Source organism: Macaca fascicularis, chromosome 15 (genome assembly GCF_037993035.2).
Source record: "Macaca fascicularis isolate 582-1 chromosome 15, T2T-MFA8v1.1".
In the NCBI taxonomy this organism is placed as follows: domain Eukaryota; kingdom Metazoa; phylum Chordata; class Mammalia; order Primates; family Cercopithecidae; genus Macaca; species Macaca fascicularis.
The window spans coordinates 61,572,335-61,593,365 of record NC_088389.1 but is presented as its reverse complement, the minus strand read 5'-3'; the positions used below and the strand labels follow the sequence as shown (position 1 = coordinate 61,593,365).

General features: G+C 48.4%; 1 protein-coding gene across 2 annotated transcripts in view; it reads left to right on the top strand.

Annotated features, from left to right (window-relative positions):
• FRMPD1 (FERM and PDZ domain containing 1) overlaps nucleotides 1-19,188 on the top strand; it is a 98,854-nt gene extending 79,666 nt beyond the window's left edge. For both annotated transcript variants that reach the window (XM_005581268.5, XM_065530326.2), the window contains exons 8-16: nucleotides 2,052-2,177; nucleotides 3,306-3,425; nucleotides 4,623-4,759; nucleotides 5,790-5,916; nucleotides 6,057-6,152; nucleotides 7,880-8,062; nucleotides 9,396-9,543; nucleotides 12,368-13,174; nucleotides 16,666-19,188. In XM_005581268.5, the coding sequence (XP_005581325.3) occupies nucleotides 2,052-2,177; nucleotides 3,306-3,425; nucleotides 4,623-4,759; nucleotides 5,790-5,916; nucleotides 6,057-6,152; nucleotides 7,880-8,062; nucleotides 9,396-9,543; nucleotides 12,368-13,174; nucleotides 16,666-19,046 (4,125 nt within the window). In that variant the 3' untranslated portion in view covers nucleotides 19,047-19,188. The remainder of the gene's footprint in view (nucleotides 1-2,051; nucleotides 2,178-3,305; nucleotides 3,426-4,622; nucleotides 4,760-5,789; nucleotides 5,917-6,056; nucleotides 6,153-7,879; nucleotides 8,063-9,395; nucleotides 9,544-12,367; nucleotides 13,175-16,665) is intronic.
• The last annotated feature ends 1,843 nt before the right edge of the window (nucleotides 19,189-21,031 follow it).

The following is a 21,031-nucleotide window of genomic DNA, read 5'->3' as shown; positions in this document are numbered from 1 at the left end:
AGGCTTTCCACTGGAGCCAGCACAATGCCAGGCACACAGGCAGCACTGAATTAATGGTGTGGAGCTGCAGAAGCAAATGGACCCTTTGAGACTAGTCACTGGGTAGTTATGGGGGTGAGGAACGAGTGGAGAGAGGGTTCCGAATCAGGAGTCATGAGGAGGGAGTAGCACCTCATGGTGTGAGACTTACTACATTTGAGGTTCTGGCAGGACATTTGTGATTGTTGTTTACTCACCAAGTGAAAGTTTGTGTGCATCTACTATGTGCCAAGCATGGGATATACTGCATAATGGAGCACAGCACAGGCAAGGCCCACATCCTCAGAGAGTTTACCATCTAGTGAAGTGAAAGACAATAAGCAAGAAAACAGAGATTAGCAGTTGGCATGCGTTGAATACATACCATCTGCTAGGTGCTGTTCTAAGTGCCTTCTAAGGGGAAATCAATTCAATGTACACAACAACCCTATGAGATAGGTGTTAATATTATTCCCCTTCTACAGGTGAAAACACTGAGGCATAGAGAGAAGAAGCAATTACAGCTAGGAATTGGGAGTGGAGGTCTAGAACCCATTCACTTAACTTTACAATGGCTGTTAATTGAAGAAAATAATATTAAATAATGGTGAGGGAAATAAACAGGACACTGGGACAGAGAATAATAGGGATGATTACATTTATGTATGCTGGCCAGAGAAGGCCTCTCTAAGAGGCGACATTTGAGCTGAAACTCGAAGGAAGAGAAAGAAACAGACCTGGAAAGAGTAATGGGGAAAGTATACTGGGCAGAGGGAACAGCGTGTGTGAATGCTTCGAGGCAGCAAAGACCTTGTGGTCACAGAGGGCTTCTCTAGTGAGCAAGAAGAGTGGCGTGGCAACCAGAATGCCTCAGCGCAGCATTCACGACCATTCCGTCCTGTCAGCCACTCTCGGAAGTCGGAAGTAGGCATTATTGTCCTCTATTTGGAGAGGAAGCGACTGAGGTTCAGAAGTGTGCCTCAGTTGTGGCCGAATGTGGTGGCTCATGCCTGTAATCCCAGCACTTTGGGAGGCTGAGACTGGCAGATCACCTGAGGTCGGGAGTTTGAGACCAGTCTGGTCAACATGGTGAAACTGCATCTCTACAAAAAATACAAAAAATTAGCTGGGCACGGTGGCACACACCTGTAATCCCAGCTACTTGGGTGGCTGAGGCACGAGAATCGCTTGAACCCAGGAGGTGGCAGTTGCAGTGAGCCGAGATTGCGCCATTGCACGCCAGCCTGGGCAACAGAGTGAGATTCCGTCTCAAAAAAAAAAAAAAGTTGTTTCCCTCAGTTGCATAGTGAGTGTGTGGTGGGATTTTGTCTAGTAAGCAGTCAAAGATACAGACTGGGAGCCTGGCCAGTGTGGCAAAACCCTGTCTCTACTAAAAATACAAAAAAATTAGTTGGGTGTGGTGGTGCACGCCTGTAATTCCAGCTCTTTTGGAGGCTGAGGCAGGCAGATCACTTGAGGTCAGGAGTTCAAGACCAGCCTGGCCAACATGCCAAAACCCTGTCTCTATTAAAAATACAAATACAAAAATGAGCCGGTTATGGTGGCATGTGCCTGTAATCCCAGCTACTCGAGAGGCTGAAGCAGGCGAATTGCCTGAACCCAGGAGGCAAGGGTGGTAGTGAGCCAAGATCATGCCTCTGCACTCCAGCTTGGGTGACAGCCTGAAGACTCTCTCAAAAAAATAAAAAAATAAAAAGAGAGACTGGGAACTCCAGAGGGAGAATAAGTCTAGAGACATAGGAGAGAGGCAGAAGCCTCCACTGGATAGACTCAGCCTTCCAAGTAAAGCAAGACAGGGTGGCTGTATGGATGGTGATGGAGCTTGAGGAGAGGGGAGCTGTGGCTGCAGGGCTGTAAGGGGCCTGATGAGGGGGACCAGAGCCCTGCCTAAGTCAGCATTGGGCCTGTCAGTGCAGGCTTTTCTCTCCCTAGCTGCACTAAGGAATGGCAGGAAGGCTAGGGAAGTCCTCCCTGTTCCCTGAGTAACCCCTCCACCTCTCTGTGCCTGCTAGGACATCATCCTCACTGTGAAGGAGAAGCTGTCCATCCGAAGTATCGAGTACTTTGCACTGGCCCTGGAAGAGCAGTACAGCATCTCCCGGCTGCACCTGCTACACGAAGAGGAACTCATCCAGCAGGTAGGGAGGACTGACCGCCTGTTCCTGGGAGGCATGGGCTGGGCTGGCTGCACGCCTCAACCAGAACCTCTGGGGACAGGGCTCAGCACATCTGCAGGTTTGATGCACTTTCTCTTGCCCCAGAAGGCACAGAGCTCACTCAGCCTGGGGGTTATGGGACAAGCCTGATTTTCATCTGCTAGTATGAGGTAGGCAGGACACAGATTTAAGGTCCTCTCCATTTTGCAGATGTGGAGACAAAGGCTTAGAGAGGTAAGGTGATTTTCTCAAGGTAACATAGCTGATAGAACCCTGATCTTTTGCTTCTAGCTCTGATGATCTTCCCTTGCACTTGCTGCCTTTGAGCCATTAGGGAAGCATTTGTGGCTGTGTCTAAGCCCTTCTTGTGGGACTTACCCCCTGATATGGTTCCTGATGGCAAAATAGAGTAAACATAGCCAAACAGTCTATACCACTCAATCTCCCAACCATTCAATAATATGTTGTACCAACTTTTTAAAGCTAAACACAGGTTAGTTCAACAAATCTTTCTGAGTCTGTTACAAAGATGAGGAGGATTTTAACAGTTGGAAATGAGTAAGACATAACCTCATAAAAGCCACCCTGAACATTCCTCTTTGCAGATGAATTCTTACCCAATGCACTCACCGATTAGAAAGTTTACTGCTTGTAGACTTTTTAATTACTTCTATTCCATTTGCATTGGGAAAGAAAATCAAATTAAATGCCTAAGATAGTTTAAGTGAAATAAGGTAAGTCGTAGAATGGTATATATACTATATTATTATTTGTGGAAGATAAAAGAATAGACTTATACTGAAGTACAAATATACATAAACTGTCTCTGGAAGGGGCACACAAGAAACTGAAAGCAGGAGTTTCCTCTGGAAAAGGAAACTGGAAGATGGGTGAGTGGGAAATGCTGCCCTTTTGAACCTTTTACCTTTTGTACCCATGAAAAAGAAAGTCAAATTAGGAGCAAAAGTCTATGGCTGTCTTGGGAAGCACTAGAATTGAAATCTCTGGGGACTGTCTTTCACTGTCTGTGTTTTATAGAGTAGTTTTGTGGAATGACTGCAAGGACAAAGGCAGTTAGGAGATTAATAATCTCTTCCTTACCCATCGCAGGTGGTAGAAAGGGAGGAGTCACATGACTACCGCTGCCTCTTCAGGGTCTGTTTTGTTCCCAAGGACCCCCTGGACCTCCTGAAAGAAGACCCCGTGGCCTTTGAATACCTCTATCTGCAGGTGACTGGGTCTGTGCTTCCTAAAATAACAGTGGTTGTTCTCAGAGATGGCGCACTGGGTGATTTTGAACGTGAGCTCGAGGCCATTAAACAACTCCCTGGTAGGGATTATCTTTATCTGAAGGAGAATGGGCCTGATCATCGCTCAGAATTGCCTTTTCCGTCACTAAGTTGCTGTTTTAGCAGATGTGTAATATCAGAATGAAATTCAGGCTCAGTCCCCAATGTAGATGATACATTTTGTAATACCATTTTAGGATCTTTAGAATTACAGTTTTTATTGCTAAAAGGGGCCTTAGTGCTTCAAAACCTCATTTTAGAATGATGACACTGGGTCTTGGGAAGGTCATGTGATTTGTCTGGGTCACCCACTTAGTGGCAGAGCCAAAACCTAGTTCTTGATCTGGGGCCTGGTGCTCCTCCTATTCTACCTCCTTAGATGAGAGTTATTATGTCATTTTTATTCTGATGAAAAATAATCATTTGGAGCCAGGTGCGGTGGCTCATGCCTGTAATGTCAGCACTTTAGGAGGCCAAGGCAGGTGGACCACTTGAGGTCAGGAGTTTGAGAACAGCCTCACCAAACAGTGAAACCCCATCTCTACTGATAATACAAAAAATTAGCCAGGCATGGTGGCGCACACCTATAGTTCCAGGTGCTTGAGAGGCTGCGGTGGGAGAATCACTTGAACCTGGGAGGTGGTGGTTGCAGTGAGCCAAGATCATGCCATTGCACTCCAGCCTGGGTGACAGAGCGAGATTCTGTCTCCAAAAAAGAAAAAAGAAAAAGAATCATTTGGCAGATATCAGTATTTTACAGATGAGATAACTCAGACTAGGTGGATTGGACTGCCCCAAGTCTTACAGAAATGGTGGCAGAAAATAATAATAATAATAGCAATAACAATGCCATCAATATTTTGTATTTGTATAACACGGTGTGCCTTGGACCTGCTTTCATATACGTTATCTAATTTAAGTCTCACAGAAACCACGTAAGGTAGATTTTACTATCCTCATTTACCAGACATCAAATGCTCAGAGAGTCTTGGCAACTTAACCAAGGTCACACAGCAAAGAACTGTGAGAGCCAGCTCTCAAAGCGGAGCTCCTGGTCCTGCTGCCTTTCACCTGAGAAAACGAGGGTACACAATACGTCTGCTTTTGTTTCCCATCTGCTCTATTTAATCTCTTCTAGAGCTGCAGTGATGTGCTCCAGGAGCGCTTTGCTGTAGAAATGAAATGTAGCTCTGCACTCCGACTCGCGGCTCTGCACATCCAGGAGCGGATCTACGCCTGTGCCCAGCCACAGAAGATCTCTTTAAAGTATATAGAGTGAGTGGCAGGGGATGGCAGCTGCATTGCATTTATAACTTGCTGGCCCCTGGCCAGGAGGGCCAGATGCCACAGAAAGCTGATAGTCACCCACCTACCCATGTATCTGTCTGTTGTCTTTTCATCCATTTCCCTCTGCACCCTTTCTAATCCGACCTGGCTCCCCCAGATGTCTGAACCTGGCTGCTCTCTCTGGGACAGAAGCCAACTCCAGATGGAACGACACAGGATCCCCTTGTAAATTCCCAGTTCCCGGGAAGATGTTTTGGGAAATCAGTTGCCAGCATCAGTGTTAAGCTCTTCTAGGGGTGGGAATGCCTTGAAATTAATTTTTCCCATGGATATGAACCAGTTCCTATTGCATTATGTCTCCACTAGGGCAGTTTCAAGTCCTACAATTTCAGCACCTTCTGATTCCTAGCTTAGAATTGTTCTGGACAGCATCACTCAGGTTTGCTAAGCCCCTCCCCACATCTCAGCTCTGTCCTGCCTGAGCATCAGAATCAGATGGGGAATCATATTTTTAAAAATACAGCAGATCCTTGGCCCTGTCCCTGATGTACTGAGTCCAATCTCTAGCAGCAGGGCCTGAGCTTCGGTAGTTTTAGCAAGTTTCTGGGGGATTCTGAGGCTGCTATGCTGGCACCATGCTGAAGCTTGGCCTGAGGGATTCACAGGAGCTATGCGTTGCCCCATGAGAGTGTCTTGTACATATGCTGTCATTATTTGCCACGTATTTTGTAGTGAAAAAGATTCAGAACCCCTGCTCTGATTGATAGAATGCCACACCATGCCAAGAGTGATGAGCTCCCAGAATGATCAGTGGGGTTTAATTCCTGAGTGCCTGTAGGGATTTTTTGTGGAGAGTGTGTGTATGTGTGTGTGAGAGAGAAAAAGAGAGGAGGAGAAAGTGGCTCATAATTGCTGTATTATGGGAATACTAAGTACTGAATCAAATGTAATTATGCTCTTCATTAGAGCCAAGTACCCTGTAGAAATGGGCCTCCTTGTCTCCAATGTCTCATGGCAGGAAAGACTGGGGAATAGAGAACTTTATATCTCCAACTTTACTCCGAAACATGAAAGGCAAAGACATCAAGAAAGCCATTAGCTTCCACATGAAGAGGAACCAGAATTTGCTGGAACCCCGACAGAAGGTAATGAAGGTGCCTTTGCCGACCCACCCAGCAGTCTGCTGTGAAACCTTAGGGAAAGCATTTTCAACATCGCCTGGATTTTAGACCAATGAATAACTCTGACTTCAAGTTTTTGTTTTTGTTTTTGTTTTCTATTTAAGCAACTTATTTCTGCTGCCCAGCTACGTTTAAATTATCTACAGATCCTCGGAGAACTCAAGACATATGGTGGAAGAATCTTTAATGCTACTTTAATGGTATGTATTAAAGAACTGTGAAATGCTACTCACATAAGGGACCTTAGAGATCCTCTGAAAATCAATGTATATTTTAGCCTAAAATTCCTGAGGACTCTGTCATGTACTAGAATTTGTTTGGGAAACTAAATAGTATACCACTGGAAAATATTTATCACGCCCTTGCTTGGTGCTACCCCTGTGATAGATGCTAGGGGAAGCAGGGCTGAATAAGAGGTGATTTCCATCCTTGAAGGATGAAACAAGCTACCCAACAAAATGAAGCAAAGCCATGAGACAGGTTCCGGCCTATTGCTGTGGAGTTTGGAGACAGAAGGTAGCACTACTTGCTTCAGTAGAGTATAGGAAGGAGAAGGGGTTAAGGAAAGAGGCAAGAGGAAGGCTGAATTTGGCCAGACTTCAGTAGAGAGGAAAAGGCTTTCTGGGTCAGAAGGGGATGGTAAGCAGTTCACGCTGGAGCTTTGGGTATACGAAGGTGAAGAGGAAAACTGGAAATCATGAAAGAAAAATAAGAGTGTTTGACTGCCAAGCTGAGTCAGTGATTGTTCAGAAGAAGGGAGGAATGAGGGGTGGGCCTGAGAAGGAAGAAGAGAAGCAGAAAAGCCCTGGGCTCTCTTCCCATTCTCCTGCTGCTTCTTTTCTCAGCCTAGGCCTAGAGCATGTGCTTCTCGGCAGTCGGTGTCTCGGGAGTGTGGTTTCAGAGAGCTTTCCTCCAGCACTGTCAGCCCCAGGACCCTGCCGCACAAAACCAACTTACCAATTAGAGTGGCGTTTAAAAAAAATATTAACCAAAGTCCTTTCAAAAGATTTGGTGTGCGTCTCAGTCATTTACAGTGATGGGCCAATGTAATCAGATTGCTAACCTAACAACGTAGATAGAAGAAGAGAATCAGTGTTTTGAAAGAAAGGAAGAGCATCAGATAGTTAGGGGAAGGGGAGACGCAGATGGATTCTTTGTTTAAGTAGAAGACCCAAAAGGTGGAAAAGAGACTAGATCACAGAAAGGACAGTTTTGAAGGTACAAGAAAAACTTCCCAATTTTTCCAAGGGCTAATTCTGCCCTCTCCCAGCTGTCCAGTTCCAGTCCCCAATCTCGCTTTACCTTTCTTGTCTAAGGAAAGAACTGGTAGTGGGAGAAGCAACCAGCGACATGGAACCGGTTCAGGGTGCTTGCCGGGCACTGCGGGTTACAAATAGAGATAAATACAGACTCTGTTATTGAGAAACTTAACATGGAAAATGAGACTTAATACAAATAATTAAAATAAGAAGTCATAAGTGTTCAGTGCTAGTAGAGAAGTAAGAGGAAGTGGCACAGGAACAACAGAGAGGAAAGGGATATTTCTGGCTTAAGGAGGCTGACATCAGGCAGATGCTTTCCATAGGCAGTAGGTTTTGATGTAAGCTTTTAAAGAAGGATCAGGATTTAAATGGGAAAGGATGGCAGGGAAGGGATTCATAGAGCGGGAAGATAGGTACATAGCTGTGAAAATACAGATGTGTTTATGGCTGTGGCTCAGGGCTGTGTTGGAAAGAGTTTGGGGAGATAAATTTACACTTTGATTTAGCTCTTGATGGGGCTCCATCAGGCAATAGTCTGGAGGATTGGTGGTTAGGACCTAAAGCAGGAATCAAGGAGTTTGCAGCGAGAGGTATTATTGCTTACATGTGAAATGTATTTCCACTAGCTTGCGAATGGAAACTAATTCCCCTTCCACCCTCTGCAGTTACAGGATAGAGAATCCTACATTGCCCTTCTAGTTGGAGCCAAGTATGGGATTAGCCAAATTATCAATAGCAAACTCAACATCATGTCCACATTGGCAGAGTTTGCAAACATTAGCCGTGTAGAGCTAACAGAAGAGTCTGAGAAAGTGAGCGTGGTCAAAGTGTATCTTCAGGACGTCAAGGTAACACAACGGGGAGAGATTCTGAATTCAACTGCTGGAATCTGGGGCCAAATGGGGGCCAGGCTAGTTTATATGAATTTTAAATAATAATAAAGTCTAATGTCCAATATCTGCTTAAGAGGACGAATTGTCCGTCCTGTTCTATCAAAGGGAAAGTGGTAAATGGTACATTTTCCTGAAGAAGTCCTAAAAGGTTTTTTTATACAAACTGAGATGGACCATGTGCTTTCCTGTAGGGGTTAGAGACGTAGATGGAGAACACCAGAGGATTTTTTTTTTTTTTTGAGACAGAGTCTCGCTTTGTCGCTCAGACTGGAGTGCAGTGGCGCCATCTCGGCACACTGCAAGCTCCGCCTCCTGGGTTCACATCATTCTCCTGCCTCAGCCTCCCAATTAGCTGGGACTACAGGCGTCCACCACCACGCCTGGCTAATTTTTTGCATTTTTTAGTAGAGACGGGGTTTCACTGTGTTAGCCAGGATGGTCTTGATCTCCTGACCTCGTGATCCACCTGCCTCGGCCTCCCAAAGTGCTGGGATTACAGGCGTGAGCCACCGCACCCAGCCCACTAGAGGATTTTATCACATGCATGGGATCAGATTGCTGCCCAAAAGCTTTGAGTGGTGGGCATTAAAATGGGTAAATAGTGGGCCAGGTGTGGTGGCTCACGCTTGTAATCCCAGCTACTTGGGAGCCTGAGGCAGGAGAATCACTTAAACCCAGGAGGCAGAGGTTGCAGTGAGCAAAAGATTGCACCACTGCACTCCAGCCTAGGCAACAAGAGCGAAGCTCTGTCTAAAAAAAAAAAAAAAGGTCACTAGTGCAGGGTACCTCTTGAGCCTCTCTCGAAGGTCTTACTTTTATTCTGCCCTCCTTTGATTTAATCCCAACATACTCCAGAGTGGTGCTTTATTCTTCTTATCACCCTCTCCCTCATTCTCCACATGTTCTTGCTCCTTTTTCTTTTCTAAGTTTAGTCTTGCAAGGTCCCTCTTGCAGGAATGAACAGGGTGGGATAGGGCAGTTTGGATATGGCGCTGGGGTAGAGGATGAGGAGCCAGAAGACACTGTACAGATTGGGTGGGAAGGGCCCACTGTGTGTGTGTGTGAGTGTGTGCGTGCGTGCATGCGTGTGCAATGGTGTCCGTGTATGAGTACATGCAGATCCTCATTTAAAGCCTTGCAGGTGAGGATATGGGGCACCAGGAGATCTATCGGTGGACCATGGCCGGATTTACTTGGAATCTCTCGTTGGTCCCACATGGCTTTGTTGTCAGTCTTCAGACTGTCCCTTGGTCCTTGATAAACATGAGATTTCTATTTGCTTTCCAAGGTGCTGACTTTGCTGCTGGAATCCAACAGTGCAAAAGACCTAGCCTGCCTGATTGCTGGGTACTACAGGCTGTTGGTTGACCCAGTTACCTCCATTTTCCTCTGGCCTGGAAACAAACAACAAGCGCACCGTGTATCCACAGAAGAAGGTGAGGCGCTGAGTCTTGCCCCAGTAAGGACAGGCCCCTTTCACTGGCCTTGTAGGTAAGGGCAGCCTAAAGGGAGGTGGTGAATTGAATTGAGCCGAGGCTTCAGCTCAAGTGGATGAGAGCTATTTCTCTGTTTATTTCCTAGTAAACAATTGATCTTTCATAAATACTAAACAAAGAAGCTTTCTTTGTATCTGAAATTTTCCTGAAACCAAGGAATGCTGTGGAAGAGCTCTAGTTCCCTGCAGTATTTCCTAAGATCGTCTCAGATCCACTGCATTTTATCATTATTTCTCAGCCAGGCGCGGTGGCTCACACCTGTAATCCCAGCACTTTGTGAAGCTGAGGCGGGTGGATCACCTGAGGCCAGGAGTTTGGGACCAGTCTGGCCAACATGGTGAAACCCCATCTCTACTAAAAACACAAAATTAGCTGGGCATGGTGGCACATGCCTGTAATCCCAGCTACTTGGGAGGCTGAGGCAAGAGAATCACTTGAACCCAGGAGGTGGAGGTTACAGTGAGCTGAGATCGTGACATTGCACTCCAGCCTGGGCAACAAGAGCAAAACTCCATCTCTCAAAAAAAAAAAAAAAAAAGATTATCATTATTTCTCATCAAAAAGCGATGTCACTTATTTGTTCAGGAAGCAGATGACCTGGCTTCTCTTCCATACCTATGCACTCTTTTGCAATCTCTTGAAGTATAAAAGAACATCTCTGCAAGGCAGGTAAGACAGTTTCCCCCAGGCCAGCTCCCAGTTTCTGCCAGGCTTTTGCTTCAGCATCATTGATGCAGCATGTCCCCAGGGCTATGCTGATAAATGTTTAACAACTCCCTGCAGGGGGACAAAAAACAATTTGAAGGAATTGCCCAATTCCATGGTGTCAACACTCTCACCGTGGCTAATTTCAGGCTACCACCACATGATGTCACTGAATGTGGAGATGGGAAGAGGTGGTCAGTAGCACACCATTGCAGTGTTTCCTCTATATGGATAAAGTAGAAATCAGCTCAAGAGAATAGGTATTAATACAGTAAGTAAAACAGAAAGTGATGAGTTTGGAGTATCTGTTACCTTCGTTTTTATTTTTATTTTTATTTTTTAAGAGGCAGTCTCGCTCTGTCACTCAGGCTGGAGTGCAGTGGAGCAATCTTGGCTCACTGCAGCCTCCGCCTCCTGGGTTCAAGTGATTCTCCTGCCTCAGCCTCCCGAGTAGCTGAGATTACAGGCACGTGCCACCACGCCCGGCTAATTTTTGTACATTACTAGAGATGGGGTTTCACCATGCAGGTCAGGCTGGTCTCAAACTCCTGACCTCAAATGATCTGCCCACCTCGGCCTCCCGAAGTGCTGAGATTACAGGCGTGAGCCACCACACCGGCCTGTTACCTTTGTTGTTACACAATGTATTTATGAACAAAGGGTGACTCCTCAGAGTCTGCTCAGGGAGACAACACAGAGTGGGAACAGGGCTGTTGTGGAGGGGCTGGGGGGTGACTGCTGCTGCCTGTCAGAGAAAGTCCTCTAGAGGAAGAGGTATTAGAAGTAGATCTTGAAGAACATGCTGGAGTTAACCAGGCACAGAAAGGAAGACAGATCATTCAAGGCCGAGGGACCCTGGAGGAATGACCTGAGGAAAAGGCCATGACCTGAAAGAAGCTCTCCCTATGGGTGGCTGGAACATGGCAGGGAAGGCTGCTGTGGGGGACTGGGTGCCTGAGGAGGGGCTGGACCACATTGCCAGAGGGGAAAAGGGAGATGGTGAAAAGAGATAGGAGCCCCACCATGAGAAGGGCAGCTAGACTGCAGAGGAGACCTCAGGGCCGTTCTGTGAGGGAGACACTAGACTGAAGGGGAGGCATCAAGACCATCCTGTCGGGGGGACTAGACTATGGAGGAGGGTTCAAGGCCATCCCGGGAGAGGGGGAAGAGCCTGCAGAGGAGGCCTTAGGGCCATCCTTTGAGGGAAGGGAGGACTAGACTGTGCATGAGGCGCCACGGCCATCCTGTGAGAAGGGTAACAAGGCCATATTGTGAGAGTCTGTAACTGTTGTGGGGGCGGTCAGGCTCTTCCCCATGGGCAGGGCAGCCATCAGAAGGTGTAAGCAGGGTGTGATGAGGTCAGAGAGAAGTTTGAGAAAGATCATTCTGGAGGCTTACAGGAATAAAGAGATTGCAACCTGGCTCAGTGCTCCCCACCCTCCTACCATTAATCCTTCCTGAGAACCTGCAGCTGGATAAGTTTTCACTGTCCTACAAAGCCCGTAGCACCCATGGATCCAGAAGGCCAGGCTTTAGAATGGTGCCAGCCTAGCAGCCTCATACTCCCCATAAAATTGCTAAAAATATAGATTCTCAGGCCCCACTTCTAGAGATTTGACTCAGTACATCAGGGGTAGGGCCAAGGATCTGTTGTATTTTAAAAATATGATTCCCCATCTGACTTTGATGCCCAGACAGGACAGAACTGAGGTCTGGGGAGGGGCTTAGCAAACCTGGGCAGTGCTGCCCCTGCAAAGAGGAATCAAAGTAAATACCACATTTCCATGAACAGACAGTTCTTCTTGGAGGTGGGGATGGAGTTAATCCAGCCTCCTTTAGCTCAGAGAGATGTGGGACAGGCGGTCTGATACTGTGGGGAGAACATGGAAGGTGGAGTCCCTCAGATCCCGTGTTGGTCAGTATAGCACGGTCTTAGGCCAGCCACCCTCTGGCCCTCAGTTTTCTCATCTGGCAGGTTTGTGCGGGGGTCGGGGGGGCTAGAAGGACACACAGGCGGGAGAGTTCTGTTGTGTAACTGTTGGTGTACCTTGTGTTGCAGGCTATGAATCCAGGGCCTGCAGTGACTCAGAGGAGTCCTCTGAGGTGGACTGCGTACTCGAACCTCTCTCTGACAGGCGCCTGGTGAAGCTGGCACCCTGCAGATCACTCATAAAGGAGGAGCAGCCTCCTGGGAACAGCCCCACACCTGAGGTGGCTAGGAGGGGCCCCAGCACCTGCGGGGCCAGCAGCACCACAGACAGTGCCGAGTCTGAGGCGTCCGACTCAGCCAACACTGAGAGCCGCGGCTACAGGACCAGCGGCTCGAGCGAATCCATGGACGCTCTGGAAGAGGATGACTTAGATACCTGCTCCTCCATCAGGTCCGCTTTCTTCCACTTCGGCTCGCCAAGCCTCCCAGAGAGCATTGACTCTGACAGCCAGGAGGAGAGAAGTGGGATTGAAACCAGTGGCTTCCTCTGTCTCCTGGACCTGGCCCAGAGAGCCAACCCCCAGTGCCAGAAGACAGAGTTTTCCGAGAGTGCCGCTTTGGAGACATTTGGCTGGGCACCAGAACTGAGCACAGTCAGGCTGGACCCCAGGCTGTATGAAGGCAGCCGCGCCGACTACTATAGCCTGTGCTCCAGTGTCTCCCCGGCCAGCTACCTGAGTGACAGTTCCGACAGCACAGCTTCCCGGCAAGGGGGAGCCCCACCAGCCTGGGGTCAGCAGGGCTGGACTGAGGCCCAGCCTAGTTCCATGCTGGAATCCCTGGCCCTGCACCCACCACTGGCCTTTGAGGATGGCAGCTCAGATGAGGAATACTATGATGCGGCTGATAAGCTCACTCCCCCAGGCCCCCCCTCAGGTGAGCCCTCCCTTGCAGGTCTGCAGACACAGCAGGCAGCTCCTGAGTGCCTCCTGGGGGCCAAGGCCCGGGGCCAAGCTTGAGAGGAAGACACATGAGTGAAACAGGGTCCCTGTCCACTTCTGAGGAGGTAGATACAGATTCTGTGGACGAAATTTTAGGCATCGTGGCAGGGCTGCAAGGGAGGTTCAGAGAACTGTGGCAAGCAGAGATGGAAGGGATTCGTCCAACAGTGGGAATCAGGGAAGGCCTCCCAGAAGAGGGGGCAAATGGGCTGGGCCTTGTGGGAGGGACAGAATTTACACAAAAGAAAAGGGCTTGGCAGGAGTGCCGGGCAGAGCGAAGTGGCTATGTCATCACTGATCCTGAGGCTGCATTAAAGGAGGCCGTGAAGCAAGAAGAACCAGACAGACAGGCCGTCTGGGGTCCAAGGGACCCTGACATCAGAAGGTGGGGGATCTGGTGGCTGTGTTTCAATCAGGTTCCTCATACATTCCTCCACCGCGAGTGTGGAGGGTCTTTCCGTGTAGGATGACTTCCCAAGCAGAACTGAGATCCGGGCAGGACACACACACACACACACACACACACACACACACACACACACACACACACACACTGCATTCTGAAGGAAACATACTGGAAAAGAGCACGTGGATGTTGAAGGTGACCTGCCAGGAGCTGGGAGAGCTGCAGCCCTTGTTCCTGTCTCGGTGCTTTCCTGCTGCTCTCTGATCCTCTATTCCCTACCCTCCTGTGCTCTCCTACTGTTCTGGAGAGAAAGGCCAGCTCCTCTGGGAGCCCTGTCAGGCCCTTTGAGGCCCTTTGTGACATGGCCTCTGCCTGTGTCTCTCCCTCCTCCTGCATTCCTGCCATACAACCCTCCTTGCCACTTTCTACAAGTGCCTGTTTTTTCCCTCCTCCAGCCTTTGCACATGCTCTTTCTGCCCAAAACACCCCTCCCCTGATCATGGCTGCTGGTGCCATCCATCTATCAGATTCCAGTTGGAATTCACTTCCTCAGAGAACATTTCCCAGGCTTCCCAGCCCAGGGCAGGTCTCCCCATCCCTGTCACATGTTCTTGCAGCACCTGAGGCTCTCCCTGCCTGGCACCTAGCACAGCATGTAAATTACATATTTACTTGTATGATTCTGTGTTGATGTTTCTCTCCATCACTAGACCGAGAACTCCTTTGAGCGTTAGAACTGTGTGTTTCTCACTGTGTCTCCAGCACACAGTGTCTAGCAATTGTTGCTAAATGAATGAATGAAGTCTCCACCATCTACACTGAGTTCTACTGACTATGCCCCTAAGGAAAGGAGAAACCATGGCCAGACTGCTTACTGCTCCCCAAAGAACCCAGACAACCACTTTCCGTGCCCCCAGCCTTGCCCTGCAGGGCCAGCCGTTGTGCTGGGGGCAGGATGGAAGTGTGGCAGAAACCATCAGTCAGGGCCCTTTTATGGGAGTCTAGTCAGGGACATACCGGGTTCATACCGGACACTGTTGTTGTTGTTTTTATAGGGAGCCAGTGTGTTGCTGAGAAGAGAGCCAGAACTAGGATTCCTCAGCCTAGGTTCTGATCTGGCCCCTGACTCACTACTGGAGCTTCTCTGTCTTTGGGACTTAGAAACTCCTTGGTCAGTGGCTGTCAGTAGCCTAGGGCAGTCAAACGTGGCTGGGCATCAGAATCACCTGAGGGACCTTGTTTGAAAATCATAGATTCAGCTGGTGCGGTGGCTCATGCCTGTAATCCCAGCACTTTGGAAGTCCGAGACAGGCGGATCACCTGAGTTCGGGAGTTTGAAACTAGCCTGGCCAACATGATGAAACCCTGTCTCTAAAAAAAATACAAAAATTAGCTGGGTGTGGTGGTGCATGCCTGTAATCCCAGCTACTTGGGAGGCTGAGGTCAGAAAATTGCTTGAACCCGGGAGGTGGAGGTTGCAATGAGCCAAGATCGCGCCACTGAACTCTAGCCTGGCCAACAGAGCAAGACTCTGTCTCAAAAAATAAATAAATAAATAAAAACAACGACAACAACCCAGACGTTATAGATTCCTAGGCCCTAGCCTCAGAGATTCTGGGGAGCAGCATAGGACTTGATAGGGTTTCTAATAGCCTGCAGCCAGGTTAGAAATGACTGGTCTGACTACACAAGCTATCTGATTCTCAAGTGCTAGGCTCTGATCCTAATTCCTTCTGGCTGATTCCCAAGGGTTCTTCACAATAGTGCCTCTCCTCCCAGAAAGATCCATCCTGGGACGCACAAAACTCGATGCCTGTGACAGAGTCGTGGCCCCTTTGCATTCAGACATGAAATGGCAATAACAAGAATAGCTTCCTTTTAGTGAATACCTAATGAGGCAGAGGCCTTGTGCTGGGTGCTTTATAAAAATGTGCTAATTAATTTAACCTGCACGGCAGCACTGATTGGCACTATTGGCACTAAAAGACTTGGGTTAACATCAGCACAAAGAAAAAGTGTTAGGAAGTAAGATTGTTTATAGAATTGCTGGCAAACCTAAAGAACTGTGGATTCAGAAATAGACAGCAACCAGGCTAAGAGTCTAGTAACAGGATTCCCTACCTGTATTATCAAGATATTGTGGCTGGAAAGAACGGCACTGCTTTTTTTTTTTTTTTAATCAATGTCTTTGAGTTTGGACTTGTGGGGAATTTGTAGCTGATTGGCTGAGTGACTTGGCTGGCGTGGACAGGGCATCTTCATGAACACTTCCAGCAGGTTCTAACCACTGGGGAGATGTCATTCCCTAAATCGAAGTTGAGGTGCTGTGACCAAAAGACAATTAAATGGATCTTAGGGAGCCAAAAATTTAAAAATGTCTATCACAGCTGGGTGCGGTGGCTCAATCCTATAATCCAAGCACCTTGGGAGGCTGAGGTGGGAGGATTGCTTGAACTCAGGAGTTCAAGGCTGCCGTGAGCTGTGATCGCACCACCGCACTACAGCCTAGGGGACAGAGTGAGACCCTGTCTCAAAAAAAAAAAAAAGTGTCAGCCAGGCGCGGTGGCTCACACCTGTAATCCCAGGCCTAAGCAGGCGGATCCTTTGAGGTCAGGAGTTTGAGACCACCCCGACCAACATGGTGAAACCCCATCTCTACTAAAAATACAAAAATTAGCCTGGCGTGGCAGATGCCTGTACTCTCAGCTACTCAGGGGGATGCGGCGGGAGAATTGCTTGAACCTGGGAGGCGGAGGTTACAGTGAGCTGAGCTCGTGCCATTGCACTCCAGCCTGGGTGACAGAACGAGTCTCTGTCTCAAAAAAATAAAACAATGTCTGTCACAATTATTATACCCATCTTTCAGATGAGGAAGTTGAGGAGATCAGGATTGAACTTGCTCAAGGTTACACAGCCTGGCCAGAATTTGAACCCAGGCAAGCCCAAGGCCTGAGCCCCAAGCTCTATAAACCTCTTTGGTTTTCTGCTTTTTAATATATTTTGTCTTTCCTGACTCCCAGGGCCCAGAGATGTTTCTGCTGCAGAACCCAGTGCCACAAGCTTGCGGAATAAGGCCAGCACTTGTGGCCCTGAGAGCAGCCTGCCTTGTGGGCCAGATGGAAGAGAGCCAAGCAGGAGGGGAGGAGTCAAGAAGTACGCCAAGACCCTGAGGAAAAGAAGGTCTTTCCTACAGACCGACTACACCTCTCAGGTCTCATTTCCCCTGGTGCCATCAGCCTCCCTGGAGAGTGTAGACGACGTGTGCTACTATGACAGGGAGCCCTACCTGGCCCTTGGTGCACCCTCCCCAACTGTGTCCTCTCTGCAGGACATGCAGGGTGAGCCTGGCCTTCTGGAGACAAAGGCCCTGGGGCTGCTAGCTCCCCTGAGGGAGACCAAGAGCACAAACCCAGCCTCCAGGGTCATGGAGATGGAGCCCGAGACCATGGAAACCAAATCAGTCATCGACTCTCGAGTGTCTTCTATTTCTGCCATTCGCTTCCGGATTGACCCCAACAATAAAGAGAATTCTGGTGTTGTCCCTGTTGCCAGCTCCTCAGCAAGCACTCCTCACAGTTCTAATCCAGGTTCATCTGGCCCAGATACTGCTCAGGCAAGGCCTTCCCAAATCTTACCTCTATCTCAAGACCTGGATGGCACTGCCCCCAAAGAACCCACCATAGAGCATGGGGACAGCTCCTTCTCCCTCTCCAGTGGCGACCCTAACCCAGACAGAGTCTGCCTGGCCAGCAACCCAGGGCTACATAATGTCTCTCAAGGAGACACACTAGAGCTCCAGTTGGAGCCCCATGTCCAGTTGGAAATGGGATTGGAATCTTTTTGTACAAATCATATACAAGAAACTGCCCCCAAATACACAGAGCCTTTGTTGTCTCCTGGAGATGAGCCTAGAAGTGATGAATGTGGAATAAATCCAGGAGAGAAGATAGCTTCTATCCCTACAAAGGAAGAGCAACAAGGACAACTATCTTTGGAAAGAGACAGAGAAGTTACAAACAAAAATGGCACCAAGATATTTCAGGAGGAATCTAGGAAGGATTCAGGTGACTCCCTGGGTGATGTGTCAGATAATGTTTCACAGACTCTTGATATTAATTCTCCAGCTGGTAAAATAGTAACCTCCCTTTCTTTAGATGCTCCTGTAACAGGGACTGAGCAGATCCCACCACATGCCCCTCGAGACCCTCAAGGACAGAGCAGAGAACCCCCAGGGCAAGCCTGCCAGGCTCAAGAACAAAAACTATTCGTAGAGTTGGATTTAGACCCTGATTTCTTTCTTGGGAAGCAGACAATTTCATCAGCCCTCCCTCCAGAGGGGATCAAGGCAGAGACACCTAACCATGTGACAGGGGAAGATACAGCCCATAGGGACAGCCCTGAGTGGGTCTGTTTTAATCCTGGGCCTTCCCTGCCAGAGCCACTACCACGTCCACAAGAGGATCCTCACTTAGAAACTTCAAACCATTGCTTACTCTCAGAAGGCAAAAGTGACAGCTCTAGCATCTGCCTTCCTGCTGAGAAGTCTTTTCTGTGCTTTGCCCCAGAAAGCCGTCCTGAAGTCTCTGCCAGTCTCAGGATGGCTACATCTTTGGGTTTTGCAGGCATGAATGAGATGGTGGCTCCCAGGATAGGGATGGAGCAGTGCAGCTGTCAGTTCTCCTATGCCACATGCTTCCGTGGCCCGCAGCCTGAGACAGAGGAGGAAGACCGGGACTTGGAAGCACACCCCACGGCCCCCCTCACTTCACCGCCCTCTGCGGGAAGCCCGGTGGTTCTGCCCTGGAGGCCTGCCCGAACCCACAGCTGCAGCACTGCACCCCTGTCGAGGAAAAGCCACATCTGGCCAGAGTACTGCTCCAGGGCACTGAGACAGCTGAAAGCCACCCCCGCCAGCACCCCTGAGGGCTTCATCCAGCTCATGGAGAGCTTGCTGGAGCTACAAGACATTTTAGAAACTTCCTGGGGGATTGGAAACAAACATCCACCAGAGAAGTGCACCTGGCACTTTACCGAAAGCCGGAGCCGCCTCTGCATGGGCTCCCAGAAGCTCCTGTCGAGCTGTCAGCATGTGATCAGAATGGACCAGTCCCCCGAAGAGATGCAGGGGGCCGTGCGTGACACCTTCCAGCACCTGGTCCAACTGGCTGGCCTGTGCTTTCAGTTCACGGACTGTAGCCGCTGCTCCACCCGGCACAGGGAGGCAGCGGGGAACCTGAGGGATGTGGTGTACACCTACCATCAGTTTGTAGAGGCTGCTAAATCGACCTGCGAGAGGGGCTACCATGACCTGAGTGTGAAACTCCTGGCCCGTCAGTGCACGGCCCTCACAGCCGCCGTGTTCTGTTTGACCCAGAAGTTCCGGGCATCCACGGCCCTGTAAGCAGGTCAATGGCCCAAGGGCCTCCTGCCCTTTCTTGCCTTGGACACTTCCCTGAGAAGCCCCTTCCACTTTCCCATCCACCCTCTTCAAATGTTTACTATATAGAGTATTCAAATAAACTGCTGCTTAATCTTGGCCTGAATCATAGAGTTTGAGTCAAAAGCATTCACTTATATTCATTCAACAAACATTCACTGGGTACTGCCTTTGTGCCAGGCCTTGGGATTTACAGATGAGTAAGACAAGTCTCTACCCCTGGTCAGGATGCTTATAGACTCTCAAGGGCACAGATTATTTAGATCACTATTAGCAAAGCGTTTATCGTAAAAGGAGCATACCCAAGGAGTGTAGAAGCAAAAGGAATACTCAAGAAGGCAGGGGTGAGGGAGAAAGGTGGGGGTCACTGAAAAACAGTCTTGACTTCTCATATCACACTTATTTGGCAATAACCTTTGCAAATAGGAGTGAATACCGGTGATATTTAATAGATTCGACCTTCACAAGTTGTTTGCAGCGCCTGCACCAGGAGGCCTGGGATTCTTGGCTGCCCCGCTGCAGCAAGCATAGATTGCCACTAGGTGGCAGGAAGTTCTTTACTTGCAAGGCCACACATGTGCTTTATCTGAAATTGATTGCATCCCTGAATCTTGCACCTTATTCATGTTTTAAATATATAAAAAGTCGAACATTGACCAGGAGCGGTGGCTCACACCTGTAATCCCAGCACTTTGGGAGGCTAAGGCGGGTGGATCACGAGGTCAGGAGATGGAGACCATCCTGGCTAACATGGTGAAACCCCGTCTCTACTAAAAATACAAAAAATTAGCCGGGTGTGGTGGCATGCACCTGTAATCCCAGCTACTCAGGAGGCTGAGGCAGGAGAATCGTTTGAAGCCGGGAGGCGGAGCTTGCAGTGAGCCAAGATCGTGCCACTGCACTCCAGCCTGGGTGACAGAGCGAGAGTCCATCTCAAAAAAAATTAATAATAATAAATAAAAATAAAAAGTTGAACATTAAAGCCTTGAATTAGATTTGCCTTTTTAAGAATATTAAAGCAAAAGAAATATATTGGATACCTTTCTTACCCCAGTTGAGCCAGTTTATCCCAGTTCATCCCAGTGGACCTTAGACAAGCCACTTCACCTCTCAGTGCTTTGGTTTTCTTTTCTGCAAATTGGGATACTAATAGTGCCCATTTTATGGGATAGAAATCCAGCAAGTACTCAATCTAGTAAATGATAAATGCTAGTTATAACTGTCAGCTCTTATGGATGTCTATTCTAGTCTGAAACCATACCCTGCATTTTGTTTTTAGACCCCAGGGAAACTGATTTTAAGCCTCCCTTGGGATGCCTCTTTGTCTGGCTTCTCTGTCCAGGCCAAAGGTGGTTTAGTCACTCACCTTAGGCTCTTAGAGTTCATTAAAGGAGTCCCTTGTCCCTCTGGTGCTCCTGACCAGTTGTAGGCTCAGTGCTGCCCCCGTGGCTTTTCCCTAGGGCTCCTCTTCTCCATCCAGCAAAAGCAGGAACAGAGAGGAGAGTGTTAAGTCACACACCTCAGCTCTCTCCAATCAGAAGGAAAACAATACCTGAGAGAAGACGTGAAAAGGCATCCTTCCCATCTCCTGTTACCAATGGCTTGTTATTAATAACTAGAAACCAGTTAACCAGTACTTGTGCCAGGAAAAGACATATTTTCTTAGAGGCCTGTTTCTTAGAATACTTTGAATACAATTTAAATGAGGCTCTTGAACACAGATTGGAAGCAGTTTCATGGCAATGAAAAACAGGAACTACAGGACACCAAAATAATAAAAATTGCCTAATGTTAAACAGGACTTGAAACTTTTGCCAGCAGAAATCATTGAAGAGGTAAATCACTCATTTATGTGAACACAACCTATGTGTTCACAAGTTTAGGGGAGGAGCTCGGGACTTCACTCAACAATATATTTTTTTTTTTTAGATGGAGTTTCACTCTTGTTG